Below are 18,981 nucleotides of genomic sequence, written 5' to 3'. Positions count from 1 at the left end.
TCATAGACAGTTGTCTGATTGTTGTTGCTTTCTCTGTATTATTGTGGGGTTTTTACTTTACAATATAAAGCACCTCGAGACAACTTTTGTTGTGATTTGGCGCTGTATAAATCAAACTGAGTTGAATAGAATAGAATAGTGTCGACTTGATTCTTAAGTCGTCATCTCTGTTAGTGATTCCCTGTTTAGTTGTTTCCTGTTTTGTAAGTCTCTTATGTATTTAGCTTGACTTCCTTTACGTCATTTGTCTTGATCAGATTTAGCTGTTTCTTGTTGCCCACCTGTATTATCCTCCTTTTAGTACATCATGTGTACATATAGCTTCAGTTTCCCTTTGTCTGATTATCTGTTTGATGGTAGTAAACAGACAATCAAATAAACTTTGACGGTGTTCGCTTCCTAATTGCAACAGTTACACTTGAATACAGAGCACAGCAAAATATGGCATTGTGTCTGCCAAAGGTTTCAAAGAAAGTGTCCAGATACTCACTGCTGTCATGATATACTGCCCCCCACACTGAAAGAAAACAGCAGTTTGTTAAAGCCTCATCACTAAAGGTGTAAATTTCTACCCTGCAGACTCTGAGGTTGCCAGAGCTGTATTGATCTGTGCATGGCCTCTGTGTCACTGCGCCTTTTCTGCATCTATCGTTACCATATTTGTTGTGCTCATAATTCATTCCTGGTGTGAGGTAGATAATTATAGTGCAGGGCCACAGGATCAAAGTTACAGTGACACTAGATATGAAGTTGTATAAAGTCAGACAATAAAGTGAAAGTGTGGTGCAAGAGAAGTTCGACAGTACGTTGTCTCCTTCCTCATAAACTTGCTGAGGTATACACAAGCTTGTAAATAATCCCCTGCACATTGACGACAATGGAGTCGGCACAGAGAAATGTTGATCAGCTGAAAATGTGACTCCTTTATCAAAAGCTGCTCGCCTGTCTCGCACTGCCAGTGTGTTTACGAAAGGATTCATTTCTGTCTTTTCATACAGCGGAAAAATATATTTGGCAAGTCACAAAAGATTGACTAACTAACACATCTTTCAAAGGTGCAACAAACTGATTTTGACCAATTGTGTTGTGAGCACTGGTGTTATATTAATGTGCAACATTTTCAGTAAATTTCTAGTGGAGCAGATAACCAGGTGCACGGCCTCTTAATCTCATAAAGGCCCTTCCCATCATCCCATGCTTCAGCTCACATAACAATAATACAACATCGTACACGTAAACATTAGCAGGTTTGTTGCTCAAATTTCTTTCAGCATCTGAGCTGAAACCCATGTGTTACTTTTGAAAGAGGCAGCGAGACAGCACAGTCACACATGATCGAGGAGTCACTCCAGCTCCTCCAGCTCCAGGACTGAGGCGATAATCATGACAGTGAGCTTGGTGTTTACCCTCTGCTGAGTGACTATCAGCTCAATCAGCAGCTCAGACTCGAGTGGCCATAAGCCAGAGATCCTGAGCTTTATAACTAACGTACAAACCTGAGACTGAGCATCAACTCAAGGCTGATGTGCTACAGTGTTTCTAAACAACATTTCTGACTTCATCCTCAGTAATATGCAATAATGACAGAAAGGTAGATCTATGTGTTGAATCACATCTTGAGTCTTGAATTTTTAAAGAATCCTAAGAGACTGAAGCATTTTTCACTATAAATTAATCTTGTGGTGAAAATGGCCATCGCTATTTATCAGACAGTAAGGGGTTGTCATCAGAATGCACATTTTTTCCAATGAATAATTTAAAAATTTTAAAAAGTAGTTGCAGTTATTTTATGTGCATCAACTCATCTATAAAACTCACTGAGTGTACAAAGATACTAGTCGTAGTCATGTAATCCATGTGCACACATTAGGCACAGATGGTGGCTGATGAGGACAAAGGATGAAATCCCAATTGCCATTTCATAGCTGAGTCCACTTTTTAAAGGGGCAGCTTAGCAATTTACCTTTTCATGTACATCAATTTACAGGTGTGACAAGTTGAGCAGCACAATCCAAATGTTTAATGACTTATGTGGGTCAAATCTCAAACTACTTGATCTAATAGATACGGCCTATAAAGCAGCATGATAGTAGAAAGGGAAAGCTCCACTTGTTCTTTTAGCATTTTCCCTCTCTGTGTCCTCATATTAAATCTCGCACTGAACAATATCCTCATCGTGTTAACACAGAAATGCAAGTGATTATGTCATGACCTTCACCTTTTCTACAGCGTTTGCATGCTGTCACCTCTGGTTTGTTTACATGTGAAAGAAGTTGTTTGTTATCCAAAATTAAACTTCAAGTATCATAAAAACTCTAAAACTCTGGAAGTTCTTAAGGAGTTTTCTTGCACATCTGTGTGACAGATGTGCAATAATGAGTAATGAAACATAAAAGTATCCACATCATTCAAAATCATCTGGTGTCCAAGTCCAAGCTTGGATAACTCTCACGACGTCTTGCTTTGGTGGCCTCCTGAGGCCAGCTCCACTTCCATGTTAAAATACACTTTAGATAAACACATTTACAGCCTGGTACAGATTGTGGTTTACGACTACAGTTAATTGCCCTTCGTGACATCAGATTAATTGCTTTAAATTGTAGCAGTTAAGCATTAGATGGCTGCTTTGACTGGCAGGTAGGCACCACCTGTCACTCAACATCTCAAAGTCTTTTAAAAATGTCTAATTACCACCATCTGTTATGCTACAGCTTTATCTAGTGAGAAAAGTAACTCTTTAAGCACCCTTTCCATAAAATAAACAACGCTTTGCAAATAGCTTCTGTGTGTTGGTTATATTGGCCAGAGCGCATGCACCCTGCTGTGCATTCACCTTTGAGTGCAGTGACTGTACTTCAGAGCATATCCAGTTGACACTGGTTGAACCTCTTCCAGCACATAGACAGTTTGAGCCTAAAGGTGAATATTATGGTTTTACAGCTGTAGCACTGGTACCATTCTCCTCCTTAGTGGGCCAAACCACTATTGTTGTCTAATTAGTACAGTTCTTCTAATGTCCATATGAGGCTGGCTTTAAAGGTGAGTCAGTCCCCATAGACTTCCATGTTAAAATGCCTAACTATAACACACAAATAAACATGTTTTCAGCCTGGATAATGAAACTGTTTTGGTCTAAGCTTCATGATACGGGAGTTGGCGGTGTGAACGACAAAAGGAGCTGTCGCCAATCACTGTCTGCTAACTGGAGTAACAGAACTGGACCTCTCCACCATGTTTATGCTATTGGTGCATCATAGATGCACTATTTGACAAATACTGCACGTTACCTACTGTCCAGAAAGTCTATGGTTCAATTCTAGTGTGTGAAATTCCAGTATATTATTAGCCTGTTGTTTAGCACTAATTAAATGATAAGGGTTTCTTTGCATTGGACCTGTGAAGTTGATTGGTTGTGTCAAAAGTCAACGGTGACATCTCTACAACCATTTCACAGATATACCGCTGCTGTGCGTCATACTTAGTGCATTGTTCTCCTGAACAATTGGTGTCGCAATTACAAAACCACCACATCAGTGCTAGCAAAGGAGTAGAAGAAGTTAAAATGAAGTTTTCTCAAGAAAGTTTTATCTTTTTAAAAATGGTGCAGGATTTTTGTATAATCTGAGAATATCTGAGCTTTTTGCACTGATATGTCATTGAAATATGGTAAAACCTGACATGATGATACACTCACGTCTTCAACCGAACCACGCCGGCCGCGCCACCAGCACAGGGTTACAAAAATCGAGAGGTGCCCGACCAGCCTAAGCAACACTGAAGCGTGGCTTTCAAAATGAGGACAAAACATTTCATGACGGCTGAGTTCATCTTTTACATACAGTCTATGCTTTTTAAATGCAAAGGGGTTTCATGTTTAATTGTTGGAGTGTCTCTTTAATTTACAGCTTCATGGTACTGAATTCTCCATATGATAATCATTTATGTTTTCAGAGTTATTTGTGTGGCTTCAGTGCAACATTTTATAACCACATGCTCATTTCGTGGGAGTATGCATGTTAATAAATCACAAGTAGACTGAAGGAAGGCATGAAAATAAGAACATATGGTGTGATTCAGCTGCAGAAGGTGGGAGATGGCCTTTGGAGTTTGTTTTGCACAGCATTTTGATCAATTATTTAGGATGTCATGTGTCAAAGCCCATAGTAGCCTAACCACGTTCACCAGCATTATGGGCAGATAATAGCCCCAACGTGTCAATCGAGGATGGAAGCAGATAAGATGTGAAAGGTGATCTATGCGGTGACTAATGATGGAATATTGATCAAACACACTCCTCTCTGTCGAAGAAATGAGACCCCCGTGCTGCAGCGTCAAACGGGAGCTCTGCCCAGCTGCAGGATGATATTCATATTCCGGAGGTATATGTGCAGGACAAACATGCACTGATGCAAACACGCTTTGGTCACAGCAGACAAACAGAGGCAGCTCCAAGCTGTAGCATCATGTCATGCAAAGAGACTTGGAGCCACCTCCATTTTCAAGCTCTGCTCCTTTTTTTTTTCTTTTCTTTTTTTTTTTTTACCTTTTGGGAGGTGAAAGATTGCGTCCAGTGGTACAAAACGAGCCTGTCTTTGTTGAAGGGTTTGGGCTCTGCCGCCGGTTCTTCGCACTCCTCCCCGTCTGTGATTTTGCCGTCTTCATCCATGGCTGAGATGGGCCACCAGCTACAGTTGGTAGGGGTAACATGGTTGGAAGACGCCATGACAGAGCGTTTTGTGCGTGTGGAGGAGAGGAGCGAGGAGGGAGAGGATGGAGAGAGAGAGAGTGTGTGAAAGGGAAAGAGAGCGAGCGAACGAGAGAGAGAGAGAGAGAAAGCTCAGCGGCTCGAGCGCAGCAGCATCACCGGTTCACGCGGCAGCAGCGACAGCATCCATCAGTTTGGGACAGCTCCGCGCCTCCCAGGGAAAAACACGCACACCCTAATCCATATGCAAATACCGACTTACTCGAGCATGCCGCTGCACTTGCAATTAAATCGATGGGTAACCGTATTACATCACATGATGCGTTACGCACAAACATGCGCCGTGGAAACCCCTCGCAGGGAGCGCTTCAGTGGAAGGTCAATCGGCTCCTGTAAGGACAATGGAGGCTGTGGGCCACAGTACGCACGCAAATTTCCATAGTGTGGAACGTAGTCTGCCTATAAGAGCAGCTCGTTAAATAATCAGAAGACTTCAAGTGCTTTTCTTTCCGTTACCGGGAAACTATTTGGACTAGGCCAGAGGTGTCAAACTCACTTTAGTCCACGGGTGACGTGCAGCTCAGTCTCGAGCCACACCAGTAAAACGATTACACAATAACTTTTAATCTTCTGGCCTCCTGATTTACTCTCTTAAAAAGGCACGTAGGACCTAATTCCCCGTGACCCTAAAATCGTTTAAAGTCCTCCGAAATTAACTGAGATGTCGACAAAATGTGAAGAAACAAGGGACGTAACACAGTAGCCAAAACATTTATGTTTTAATAAAAATGAAAAAAAAATATCAACTGAAGTTTAAGTAGAGCCGTGCTGCACTTTCATGTAATACCAATTTACACCACAAGATGACGCACTGGGACAATCAATTCCCCTCCCCCCCAATCAGTCAAGTCATTAAAAGGACTTTATTTACAGTTGCTAAGTAAACTGAGGTAAAGCTCAAATTAAATGCCCAGATAAAAACAACATGCATCCCCAAATATTTTAACACACCCCAACTTAAAGAACTGGACACTAGTGAGGACAGATTTTTCTTAAAATATACAGGGAGCATTTAGAAAAAGTAACTTAGAAGTTCACAGTAAATACTTTGACCAGATCCTTTTTTTTTTTTTTTTTTTTAAATCTAAAATAGTTGTCCAAGAAGAAGATAAAACTTACTACAACAACAGAAGGTATTACTTCTTGTTAATATTTTTCTCACTTAATGGGCGATTCATCTTTTACATAAAATAAGTCATGTTCCAAGAATATTTCCAAATTGTTTTTTCCCACATTTGTGAGTCAGATCAAAGTGAAAAAGCACAAAAGCTTCACATGCAGAGGGTTTTGTAATTAAACAGCAGCAGTGTTTTATTTCTTTATGAAACAATGTGCCTAGATCTAGAAACACTGCAATTTCCATCCATTTTGTCTCCTGCGGAATAAAACTGGCCTTGCCACGAGAATAGAAAAGCATTTTATGGAAACAGAATTAAGTAATTAGGCAGCATAGTGGTTAGCACTGTCACTGTCACAGGTTCTTTGGGGCCTTTCTGTGTGCATTTTGCATGTTTTCCTTGTCCCTGTGTGGGTTCTCTGTGGGTACTCCAGAATCCCCCCTCAGTACATCTTCAGTTAACTGACATTTTTCTAAATTGGCTGTAGGTGTGAGTGTGAGCATGAATGTTTGTCTCTTTGTGTTAGCCCTGTGACAGACTGGCAACCTGTCCAGGTTGTACCCTGAAAGCTGGGACAGGTTCCAGCCACATTACGACCCTGAATAGGATAAGCAGAAGAAAATGAACGGATGAAAGTAAGTAATTATTGACTTCAGTATAGCTTTCAGGCTTTTCAAAGCCATCCTGCAGGTCAAAGTGAACCTTTTGGTTGACTATTGCTGGCCAATTTTCTGGTAATTACAATCTATTGAAAATTTGTGAACTATTCTTAAAAGCCAGGCCTGTGCCAGGAAACCAACCAATTTAAATGAGCTCTATCAATTGTGCCAAGAAGAGTGGTGAAATATCCAGTCAGAATTATTTCAGACGCTTGTTGATGGCTACCAAAGCATGTAGCTGAGGTGCAGTTTCCTAAGGCAGGCATGTCAAACTCATTTTACATCGAGGGCCACAGTGGATGTAAACGTTTGACCACAAATAATTGAAACTAACCCCAACCCTGAAAATAAATACATAATTTCTTTGCTTTTTGACTTAATAACCATCGAGATTATAACTATATTATTGGTTTTACAAAAGAATGTTACACATCATGCAGCACAGTAAACTATATTCATCTTTTTAGTAATATCCAATAACAGTTGACTTCTGTTTATGTGCAGAAGTCTACCTTAAGTCAGTGTGCTGATTTTTAAAGATGCTATTCAGTGTTTATTTCAGCGTTAGACACAACGAATAGAATAATTTGCAAAGCAACAAACACTTTCCTGTATGATGTTATAGTATTTTTTTTAAAGAGCATCATTTTTCAGACTTATTTATGCGCCTCTGAACTGAATATGAACTGTGAATATGTGCTCTACCAAACTGACCGCATAAGCAACAGCTTACTATAAAGGCCATTTCTCTGCAAAAATTCTAATAAAAGTTGAGAACTTTTGCAAATGTTTTTATTAATTACGTGCAAACAAACTGGAGTAACCAGGTAAAATAAGGTGAATGATTGAGTGTAATCTCTAAAACAGCAGCTCTCATTGGCAGCCTAGCACATAGTGTGGGCTGGTTGTTCCATATCCTGGGGACATGGCTTGTACTCTAGCAATAGCGAGTGGTTGTACAACTAAAACAAAAATGCTATAGAAATGCCAGCCCAGTCCAGAACTTACCAGAGATTTAGTCTGTCTCAGTCTCTGCTGGTTTCCTGTATAATCCCAGACAGACTCCAGGAAGGCAGAATCAGGGCTCTGCAGGGGTCTTACCATCTGTTCACAGGACTCCTTGTTCTTTTCATGACTCTGTTTGTTGTAGCTCAGATGCCTTTCTAAATGCACCCTGTGAGGACTGAAGACTTATGCACATTTCAATATAGTTTAATTTTTATCCAACAAAGTCTAAGCAATCCTGTCCCTAAACCTATTTTATTAGCTTGAGACTCTACAGTTTAAACATGTATAACTAAACATGTTTTTAAAGAATAAACTGGGAGGCTTGGGTCTTTAGTTTGACTCCTTAGAAAAAAATATTCCACATATGATTCCTCCTCTAAGCCTTTCACATGGGTTTATTTCAGTAACTGTTCAAGATTGAGGGAAACAACTGGTAAATATTTGAGCCTGCAGCTGAGACAATGAGCTGCTAAAGACGTCTGCTCAGATTCTTTCTTTCTGACTTGCTACCTCAAATAACAGAAGTTAACATTTTTCAGATTTCAGACAAAAAGAGTAGACGTTGTTCTTACCAAGACTTGAAAGCAGTTTTAAGCAGTAAAATCAGGTAAAATCATTTCCTATGAATCACAGATTCATGTTATGACTTTTGGAAGCAACAAAAACAGACCCCACTGCCCAATTTTGGATTCTTTAGATTAGTAAAACAAATACTTGTTTAAAATAGCAATCGATTAATATCAAGGTCAAGCTATCAAAAGCTTAATATTGTATGTTAGACAGGCATTTTTCTACCTTTATCTTAAGCAAAGGAGTATAAGTGCAAACCTTTTTCTTGTAATAGGATATTTAACATGAATGCACGAACACTGTTACTCAAGTAAAATAGCTGAGTACATATTACTCGTCTACAAAACCCGTTGGTTTAATTGATTTAGGATATTTTAAGCCCAGTGTTCTTAGGTCCGGTCTGCAAGACAATCTGCACCTCTATAACTTTTTGTCTGGCGCCATAAGCAAGGAATTCAGTCTGCATGGTAGATTTTCTTCATTAAGTAATATGATACAACAGAATGAGAACAAGGGAGCACGTCCCTTCAGACTGAACCGTTCTGTTTTAGTAATCAAAGCTAACTAAAGCTAAATACTGATAGATGCAGCTGATCAAGAAATGTCACCTCACTAATGTTTCAGAAATATAAATCAGTGATAAATTGACTCAGATTTAGACAAACCTTTGCTACAAAGGGACAAGTTACAAACACAGCATACTTCCTTGTGCAGCCCTCACTCATATGCTGGCTCCTAAAATTGGCACAGAGTCATCAAAACATTGACAACTCAAGTTTTCAAGCAAAATACGTTGTTGTTACCAAAACGTTCCAGCAGAGGGCTGAAGAGTGATACATAACTGATGCAGATCTGATGTGTCATTGGAAGGAGCATAAATGTGAGTGTTTATGTTGGATTTGTTTTTCTCCTGTTGTTACGCTGGCTCAGATTTTGGACCCAAATAAAAGACACGGGGGAAAAAAATTAACAAGAAAAAGAATTTATGGTTGTTCACAAAAGTACACAGTCATACACAAAGTCTGGGAGTTAAAGCAAGAATCCACAAAAGGGGTACATTAAATCCAAGGTAAACACACAGAGCACAAGCAGACAATCTGACAAAAACAGACGGAAAGAGGAACATAAGCTCACTGGCCACTTTGTTAGGCACACCTGTTTAACTGCTTTTTACTCGAAATAACTAATCAGCCAACCACAAGGCTGCATTTACACTCAATGCATATACTAATATAGACATGTCCAAGACAACCTGCTGAAGTCCAAATTCAACATCAGGATGGGTAAGGTGGTGTCAGTGACTTTGGATATGGCATAGCTGCTGGTGCTGGTTTAAGTATTTAAGGACCTGCTGGGATTTTACCACACAGTGCTCTCTAGGGTTTGCAGAAAACAGTTTGAAAAAGATCAAATATCCAGCGAGCACCAATTCTCTGTGTGAAAATGCCTTATTGATGCCAGAGATCGAACTCCTTTGAGCTGATAGGAAGGTACCAGTAACTCAAATAACAACTCATTATATACAGAAGAGAATCTCTGATGTACAACATGTCAAACCTTGAAGGAGAAAAGAAAAGAAAAACCAGACCTGATGACATTCGTGTTACCTCACCTGAATGGTAGGGTCAGAATTTGCCATAAACAACATAAAAGCATGGCTCCATCCTGCCTTGTATTTACAGGTCAAGTTTTTGGTGGTGGCATAATGGAAACAGTATTCCCATCTTGTGATGGCTGCTTCCTGCAGGGTAATGCACCATATCACAAAGCTCCAATCATCTCAAACCTGTACTACTAAGCTGTACCTAATAAAGGGGCCAGTGAGTGTAGCAGATAAGTGTGATTAGTGATGACAGTCAGGTGGGCAACAAGTGAAACTGATGAGGATGAGGGATACAACCACAAAGGAGGAAAAGGGAAGTAAAATACATCAAAACTAACTTTCAAAGTAAAACTGAAAAAAAAAAAACTGTAAAAAAAAAAATGACAGACAAGACGGAGACAGGGGAACACAGAAAGCAGAAGAAACTAGACAGAGAAACATTTTTTTCCTAGTAAAACAGGAATATATAACATACTAGCAGCACACATGGTACCAAAAGGGATCTACATGCATGCCTACATTTATGGAGAAATAAACCACAGAGACACATGCTGAAGCCTAATTTGCACTGGAAATATTGCACTTGACTTAATGTCACGAGAACCACGGGCGCTTTTCCGTCATACAGGAAGATGAATTGGATGCAACAGTGGTGCATGTGCGCTCACATATCTCTCTGCTGAAGCTTAACAGACTATTAGAGAATAATTGCGCTCCAACTGCATTAACTGGGCGCACCGTGTGTGCAGCAGTAAAACCTATAGAGAGCAGAGTCCTGTCCCGAAGTGGCAAGACTCTCTGGCATGGCTCCTTGCAGGCAGCAGAGTAAGGATTGGGTTGTATTTTTGGAAGGGTGTGTGTGTGGATTGGTCGCCTTGTTAGGTCTGCTAAAATATTTCCAACAGCAGCGACTGTCGGGAGATAGCTGGGTGGCAGGGACAGGGGGAAAGGGGCTTTTCTCTGTGGCCACCTGGTAAAGCCATGTAAGATCCCTGGCTTTTCAAGACAGAAATACAGAAACAATTCCGATTCAGTAACCGGTAATTGGATCCAAATTTGCAACGAAGTATAATTTATCCTGGAGGGAATCCGTGGAGTGGGTAGTTAATTAGCTTAATCGACGAATCCAATAAGACAGTGGAGTAATCCGGAGAAAAGAAGGGAGAAAAACAGAATAAAGTGTAAAGTGCGCCCCGGAGCTTCATGGACACGCTCAGAAATCCCCAAACCAACTTCCAAAGAAGAAACCAAGTTCAGCACTGAGGGTATCTCCTGCCAGTTTTAATGTCAGGTGAAGGTGAAGTCAGACTAACGGAGCTCTTATCTTTAGACAGGTAACAGAAAAAAATTCAGCTTTACTTTCTGTGCGTTTTTCTGCGGTGAGGAATGAGTGGAGGTCGCTTTGAGTTTGATGACGGTGGAGCTTACTGCGGAGGCTGGGAGGGGGGCAAAGCCCACGGCCATGGCATCTGCACCGGACCCAAAGGGCAGGGCGAGTTCTCGGGCTCCTGGAACTACGGCTTCGAGGTGGTGGGAGTCTACACCTGGCCCAGCGGGAACACCTACGAGGGATACTGGTCGCAGGGGAAGCGTCACGGTCTGGGAGTAGAAACCAAAGGACACTGGATTTACAAAGGGGAATGGACTCATGGATTCAAAGGGAGATATGGCGTCCGGATCAGTGTTGGCAGCGGAGCAAAGTATGAGGGGACATGGAATAACGGGCTCCAGGATGGATATGGCACAGAGACGTATGCGGATGGAGGTGAGACACGCATTAAATCTGTCCACAAGGACCAACAAGTGGGGGAAAAAATCACTTTTATGTTTTTATATTTTTCGATAATATGCTGTTAGAAGTTTGATATGTGAAGTATTCGTTGTTTTAATTGAATATCACATATTTTGTATGCCATATGTATCTAATAATTATCATTAGTCTGTAAAGGCTACTTCTTTACAAGACTTGTATGATAGACTCGATACTTTAATTCGTAAATAAATGTAAGAAAACACTAAAGTTGCCACATAAACAGTGCAATGAAAAGCGAAATTATTACCTCTATAAAAATCTATACAGGAGGATATTTATTTATATCTATTTAAAGAAAGACGTGCACATTAAAACTACCGATTCAGATTATTTAAATGGAGAACTCTTTACATATAGAAACAGTACCTCAAAACCATTGTGAAATACTTGAGTATATGTACTTAGTTACCACAGAAAAGAGTTACTTATAGTCAGTGAAAATGCTAATGTCCCTCTAAAGCTAGTGCTGATAAACGTATTACTCCTTAAATATAGAAATAATCAAATAAATTACCATTTACTGTACTACAGCAAATAAGTACACATGCTCAAGTACATCTACTTATCTATGTTTGAGTACATGTACTTATTTGTACTCGAGTACATGGCACTGAGATGAGCAAATGCTTGTGGTCAAACTGCAGATTCATCTTGCAGCAGGGTAATCGGGTTTCTGAATCTTTAAATAAAACTAATTATAGATAAATGAAGGACTTTACTTGAGTATTTTTGTTACTGTACTCAGTAAAATACTGAAATAAATGTACATAGTTACTACTAAAAGAAAATGCTGCCGCTGCTGCTGCAGGCCTCTGCAGGGTTAGGAGTATTCAGATTATTTTAATATTAATCAAGATGGCTAAGGTAACTAAAGAGATATACTGTATATATTAAAACTGCAGCAGCAGACCACAGTAGGGTCAGAGGTCGTCATGTGGCTGAGCCTCTTCACAACAGTCCTTTCAATAAGGAAAAGTTACTAGTGTGAGGATTTTCAGTCAGTATTGCTGAGATTACTGGTGCACTTAACAACTGTATGAGATTCGGGTGATTCAGCTTCTTAATGTGCTTTTAAAAGCTGAATTGAACACATCATGACCTTCATGGTTTTAACTGCTATCTATAGCTATAAAATAAATGTTGTGGAATCCTGAAGTGTAGTACTTTATTACTATTGTGCTACTTGTAAATTGTGCAACATCACAAGCAAACTCCAGCCAAGATTGTTGGAGACAAATCCGTGAGTGCAAAACAGACCGGCCTGATGAACTTGGTGGTCTTTAATGATGCCTCTGTAATAAGAAGAAAACGCCACCCTGCTGCTGTCAGTCAAGAGGTGCTCAGAGTTTGTTGGAGCTAAAAACCCCTACAGGGACGTTTCCAGTTTGTTACACTACACCTCACAGTGGCAAAATAAGTACTCAAAATTAATAAAAACACAAAAAGAAATGCCCTCAAGTCTACGTCTTACACAAGTAAAAGTACTACTCATACAAAACGTGTAGTAAAGTGAGCAGTTGTGCAGCAGTACTAGTCCTCTCAAGTGTTATACATTGTATATAATGCCATTTTTTATTATTTATGAATGCAGCCACTGTGTTAACAGTGTATCAGGAAGGAAACATTATTATTGAACTTTGTGTGTGCAGTTTTTCTTACACTTTCTCTGGACGCTTCTGGTGGTTCTCCTTAGCCCGTCAGCTCACTTACTTAACAAAATGAGTTAGACAAATAACATTAATTGTGTTTGTACAACAGCAGTGGTTTCCCTCCTTAACCGCTGACTCATCAGCTTTGAGGTGCGGTGCGTTGGAAGATGTGGTTGGAGGCGGGTGGGTGTGAGAGCACCAGATGTCAGGATTTAATAATAGCCCACATGCTTGGTGCCCTCTTGGCCTTGCAGGCTGAGGCCTTGCTGTCACTGTAATCCACACACATCAATTTTAGCATGAGAACAGACACTAAGATGACTTGTCAGCGAGGGTATTACTGAATGAGATGTGTCACTCTAAAGATATCCATGACATTTTGGCAGAAATGAACGTTTAAACAACAGTCTCCAGGAGACTCAAACAGGCTAACAGGCTAACATGTTAAGAATGGCATTATTAACATGCTAATGAAGCTAAGGTGCTAAGATTTACTATTTTCACAATCTTCAATTTAATTTATGGTAATGCATTGAATCCCTGCTGCAGTGGGTGATGCCATTTGCATTTGCATCCTGTGAGCTGGTGTGTTTCCAATGCTGATCAGTAACTTCTACTAAGACACAGAAAGAAGCAAAAACTTAAGAGCTGACTTTGAGTCAATATATTTATTGCAGGAGTTATGAAAGCATCACATGCTGTTGCATTAATATAATGAACAAATTAGAGATAGTTGCAGCCTCTTAAATTATTTCTGAGCCATTATCCTTCTGCTAATCAATATAATGTGTTTATACCGCATATTCTTAACAGACAGACTTATCAAAGGTGTTGAAGTCTGTATAGCTGTGATGTTAGGTAACATTTCTCAGATAGTGAGCATCAGGATAGGGTATAAGATATGATGTAGGTTTAACACAGTTTAACACATAATACAGACGGCACAACAAATAAAAATCATACTTTTTTTGCAGGTGCTATTTACATAGCGCACAAGCTATCTCAAGGTGCTTTATAATGTAAGATCAACATGATCACGCTGTGTGCAAGCGCTTGATAGTGACTGGGAGGAAGTGCTCCATTTTAACAGGAAGAGACCTCATACACACCCAGAATTAGGGAGCTACTGTAACTGACTGGTGAGTGAGTGGAAAGCAAAGACGGAAAAGGAGAGACAACAAACAGTAAACAGGATGAATCACAAACTACAGGGAGAATAAAAAAAAAGAAAGAACAGGCGGCACATGCTGCTGCGCTCCCTGTCCATCCATCAGTCACGCTGTCACAGGGCTTCTCCCTCTTGGTAATTTCTTGACTGTGTCCTGATTAACTGGATTTTCTCACTGTCACGTGTGACTGGAATGTTTAACAGCAATAATTGCAAAATAAAAGCAAAAGAATCCTGTGCTTTCTGCCCAAAGTCTGTTACAAAGTTCTTAATGATAGTAAGCTGTTCAAACCACCTTCTTGCAGTTCCAGTGGTTTTGCAATTGCTTGATCAGAAATAAAAGTGTACGAGGATGGGGAAGTCAATAAAATCTGCATCTCGAAATCTTAAAGTTCTATGAGAACTTCCTTCTAAGATTTAAAAACATTCTCAGAACAAAAGATAAGGGAGGTGTGTAAATGTCATTATGATTTCCAGTGTTAGTGGGATCTGTCTTCTATGTCCATAGAAAATGTTGTGCAATCTTTCCCATTGTAGATGATTTGGTGTTGATTTCATCCAAATCAAGGTGGAACCACGTTTCTAGGGTTAAATACCTCGTGCTCACGATCTGCAGTGTAATAACAAAATATTAACTTTTTTTTTTTAATGGTTTCCAGGTACTTTTCAGGGTCAGTTCACTGGTGGGATGCGGCACGGCTATGGTGTTCGACAGAGCGTCCCCTACGGCATGGCGGCAGTTGTCCGCTCCCCTCTTCGTACCTCCTTGACCTCCCTTCGCAGCGAGCACAGCAACGGCACCGTCCTGCAGCAAGACGTCCCAATCATCACCACCACCAATGCCTCAGGTGAGGAGACACCCGTCGCCACTCCTACCCAGCTGGGGCCATCTCGAGGAGGCTTCGCCCTCACACTCCAGGTGGACCCTGAGGCTGTTAAAAACAAGAAGAAGGGCCTATTTCGCAGGAGCTCCCTGCTGGGTAAGCTGAAGAAGTCCGACTCAAGCACATCGCTGTCCAGCCAGAAGAGCAAGATCAGCTTCCTGAGGCCGGATTCGGCTCTCAGTTCCAACGCCAGCGACACCAACTCCACAGTCAGCATTGGGGACGAGAGTCTGGCTGGAGCCGAGGATTTCCCCCCAGTGGAGGCTGACATTGACGCCACCACCACAGAGGTCTACATGGGCGAGTGGAAGAATGACAAGCGCTCAGGATATGGAATAAGCGAGAGGTCCAGCGGGCTGAAGTACGAGGGTGAGTGGCTCAATAACCAGAGACACGGCTACGGCTGCACCACATTCGCTGAGGGAGGGAAGGAAGAAGGCAAGTACATGAACAACATGCTGGTGAAAGCCATGAAGAAGAGGGTGATCCAGCTGAAGGGAACCAAGATCAAGCAGAAGGTGGAGCGGGCGGTGGAGGGTGCTCAGAGGGCTGCAGCCATCGCCAAGCAGAAGGCAGAGATTGCTGCTTCCAGGTAAGAAACCACCTGAGAGATCATTCCTCTCATGCCTTTTTTTTTATCATGCTTGGTCTATTATGGGTATTTTTTCTATCCGCAGAGCAAAACTATAATTTTGACATGCTTCTTAGCTTAACTGGTGATTCGAAATTAGCCTTAAGTGTGAATGTGAGTGTGAGTGGTTGTCTCCCTTACAAAGGACTTGTAATTTATCTATGGTATACCCAGCCTGTTGCCCAGTTGCAGCTAAGATCAGCTCCAGCCCCCTGCAGTGAGGATAAGCTGTCAAGAAAATGGATGGCTGGATAAATCTCCAGCGATCTTTAACATAACCAGAAAGCTATTAAATACCACTGAGGGTCGCTAGGTCTGTTGTTTTTGTAGAGTTTGGCTACTTTTGAAGTGTTTGCACAAGTCTATTTTTTGTCAAACAGTCAAACTCGGCACAAACCCAGCAGATCAGCAGATATCAGTGCCTTCCAACTGGAAAATCCCATGTGGGTGCTTCAGCCTCCCTGCAGTAGCTGCACATAAGCATGTTGCTTTGCACTACACCTGCACCCCTTCTCTTCTTTTCATGTTGTTTTTGACTTAATATCAGATCTGTTTTTGATTAAAGCCCACTCTGTTCTGTCCTTGGGTCCTTCTGCTGCTCTCACTAGCTTGTCCATTACCGATATACACATGGAAGAGCGATGAGAGCCCACATCACCAAATATAAATCACAGCAGATGGAAATGACAATCTTCTTTTCACTGCAGTGGTTGCGACAGAAATATCTATAAATAAATCAAAAATAAAATCAATTATTTAAAAAATCCTACAAAAGTGAGTAAAGACAAGCATGTGGGCACCCCCCAAACTATAATCCACATAAACACAAACACATTATCTGCTGTAGTTGTCTTAGCTACACAGTGTCCACCTTTTCTTCCCAGCTTTGGTAACTTGGATAGTTTTCATTAAGCACCAACCTGTTTTTTGCCATGCAAACCTGGCAACCCTGACACCACTTATTGCTTTCTGAAGATATTCCCCGAATTATCTCATTTTCCAGTCATCTAGACGAAAAAAGGTTTGTTACATGTTGAACACTTTTAAACAATGTATCACACTGCACCTTCCTTTCTTCAGCTTGTGATTATTTTGACCTAAAACAAGGTCAGTTTATAAATCATTTTTTCTTTTCCTTTTTTTTACTATTATGTTCAGTAATGTAAATAAGGACATGCTGGATGTAATTTTGAATTACGAGTGTCTGGCAACCTTGCAGTACAGCCGATGAGATATTTATTTATGCAGATGGCTAAAAGAGTCTTTTATGATCCAGGAAATGCCTTCAGAACCTTTCAGCAGCATTGGTTTTTATAACAGGTGCTTAGCCCTGTGACTTATATGTAAATTTAATGGTTAAAAGGTTTAAAATCGTGCTAGGATTTGCTAAAGGTCAGTTTGCGTGAAGGTAAATGAAGGGAACAGTTCATATACTACTAACATTTATTTTGAGCCTTCATCTGTCATTTTAATCATCCATGGCTTTGCCTGCAAGTCCAAATAAACCTATAACAGAAACACCTTTAATCACTGTATTATAGCACAAACTGGACAACCCATTGTTAAAAATTCATGTGGGTTCTTCTGGTTATCTGTTTAGTTTTTTGTGGTGAATCTGGAAAGTTCACAGGCACAACTTTTCTCCCTCTCAGTGTGTGTTGCTCAGTTTATCTGCCTGAATTGGCACTGTGTACAACATATTCAAACAGTGAGACTGGAGTGACCTAGAGCTCCACTGCACTCAGTTACAGGAGTGGCTGAATATCTGATAGTTGATTTCAACGTTAGGAGTAGAATACATATCTGAAATCTCTATATGTGCTTCCTGCTGCAAGCCCAGATCATAGTCAACAGAGGATTTAGTTGAATCACTGAGGAGCAGAAGATCTCCGGATTTTTCTAAATGAGTTTGCTTATAGCTTAACACAGAGACTAGAAACAGGGGAACCCATAAGTCTCATCATCCCCATGAAAAAGAAAAAAATCCCAAATCTCTAAAGCTGAATAATTAACATGATATTTGAGTTGTGAACAGAAGAGTATTTATCATGGAGTCGTGCAGGGTATTTGAGTAATGGCTACGCTGGCCTTTTAGCGAAAATCTCAGATGATTCACAATCTGACACTCTTACTCCCTGCAGTTGTCAAAATGTTGATGTATCTTACAATAGTTGGAATGAAGCAAGCAGCTCCACAGTATCAGTTTCCAGCTCACCACTGTTGGCCTTGAAAACGACTTCTCAGAAATGACTCCCTGCTGGGATCCCAGGATCCTTGCAGCCATGCTCCGCCTGGTGTGAAAACGCTAAAGCATGTGTGGATGTAGATGCTGTAATCTTATATTTGTGTGTCATTGTAAGAGGTCGGGTCATTCAGAGTTTTTGATTTTAATAGTTTGAGGTTTCCAATAATCATTTGACCAGTGGTTCAAATTCCTGACTCCGAAACTCCACATCATCGTGCCCAAGCGCCTTTGGGTAATATGCTGACCCCATACTACTAAATCTGCAGCCTTCAGATTTCAGCTTATTACACCCAAAGACTGGAAGTAAAACAGGTGACCTTTTGGAGTATTTGTAGCCAGAAGTATCATTTTATGCAAGACTACACAGCATTTTTACCCTTTGTTCCCCTGTTCTGCAACGATCATGTTCCACATTTTGATTGCGTCTAGTTTTCTAAATTTAAATATTTTTAATGGAGAGACTGTTGGGAAACCACCAGGGACTGTCATCCTGGGAGTCCTGCAGGAAAACATGTTAATGTCTTTTCCAAGGTGGAAAACTACAAGTAACAAACTATGCCAATTTGGGAAGGCTTCAGTGGAAAAATACCACAAGTAAAATCAAATTCAGCTATGACAAAGATCAGAAAATTTGTTTTTCTTTGTTTTTTAGTCTCACAAGAAACCTGCAGCTCAGAGATGTTTCAGTTGATAGATGCATCCCCGCTGAAACCCAAAGGATTTCTAGATGAAAAAAGAAACTGAAATAACAGTTAAAAACAGTTTAGTGAAATAAAAAAAAGAGGCCACATGAGAGTAAGAAACAACTTCCTTTTATGTATGTATTTATTTACAAGGAATATATTCACACAGGAAATGTCCTTCACAT

At 40.5% G+C, this 18,981-nt stretch overlaps 2 protein-coding genes across 3 annotated transcripts in view; one reads left to right on the top strand and one right to left on the bottom strand.

Annotated features, from left to right (window-relative positions):
• gdap1l1 (ganglioside induced differentiation associated protein 1-like 1) overlaps positions 1-5,053 on the bottom strand; it is a 28,234-nt gene extending 23,181 nt beyond the window's left edge. Inside the window, exon 1 of the mRNA XM_031725746.2 lies at positions 4,544-5,053. Coding sequence (XP_031581606.1) covers positions 4,544-4,723 — 180 coding nt within the window. The 5' untranslated portion in view covers positions 4,724-5,053. The remainder of the gene's footprint in view (positions 1-4,543) is intronic.
• Positions 5,054-9,133: 4,080 nt separating this feature from the next.
• Positions 9,134-18,981, top strand: part of jph2 (junctophilin 2) — a 28,207-nt gene continuing 18,359 nt past the window's right edge. For both annotated transcript variants that reach the window (XM_031760455.2, XM_031760454.2), the window contains exons 1-2: positions 9,134-11,488; positions 15,013-15,829. In XM_031760455.2, coding sequence (XP_031616315.1) covers positions 11,110-11,488; positions 15,013-15,829 — 1,196 coding nt within the window. In that variant the 5' untranslated portion in view covers positions 9,134-11,109. The remainder of the gene's footprint in view (positions 11,489-15,012; positions 15,830-18,981) is intronic.

This window comes from Oreochromis aureus, linkage group 20 (genome assembly GCF_013358895.1).
Source record: "Oreochromis aureus strain Israel breed Guangdong linkage group 20, ZZ_aureus, whole genome shotgun sequence".
Classification (NCBI taxonomy): Eukaryota; Metazoa; Chordata; class Actinopteri; order Cichliformes; family Cichlidae; genus Oreochromis; species Oreochromis aureus.
This window is presented reverse-complemented; position numbering and strand designations above follow the sequence as displayed.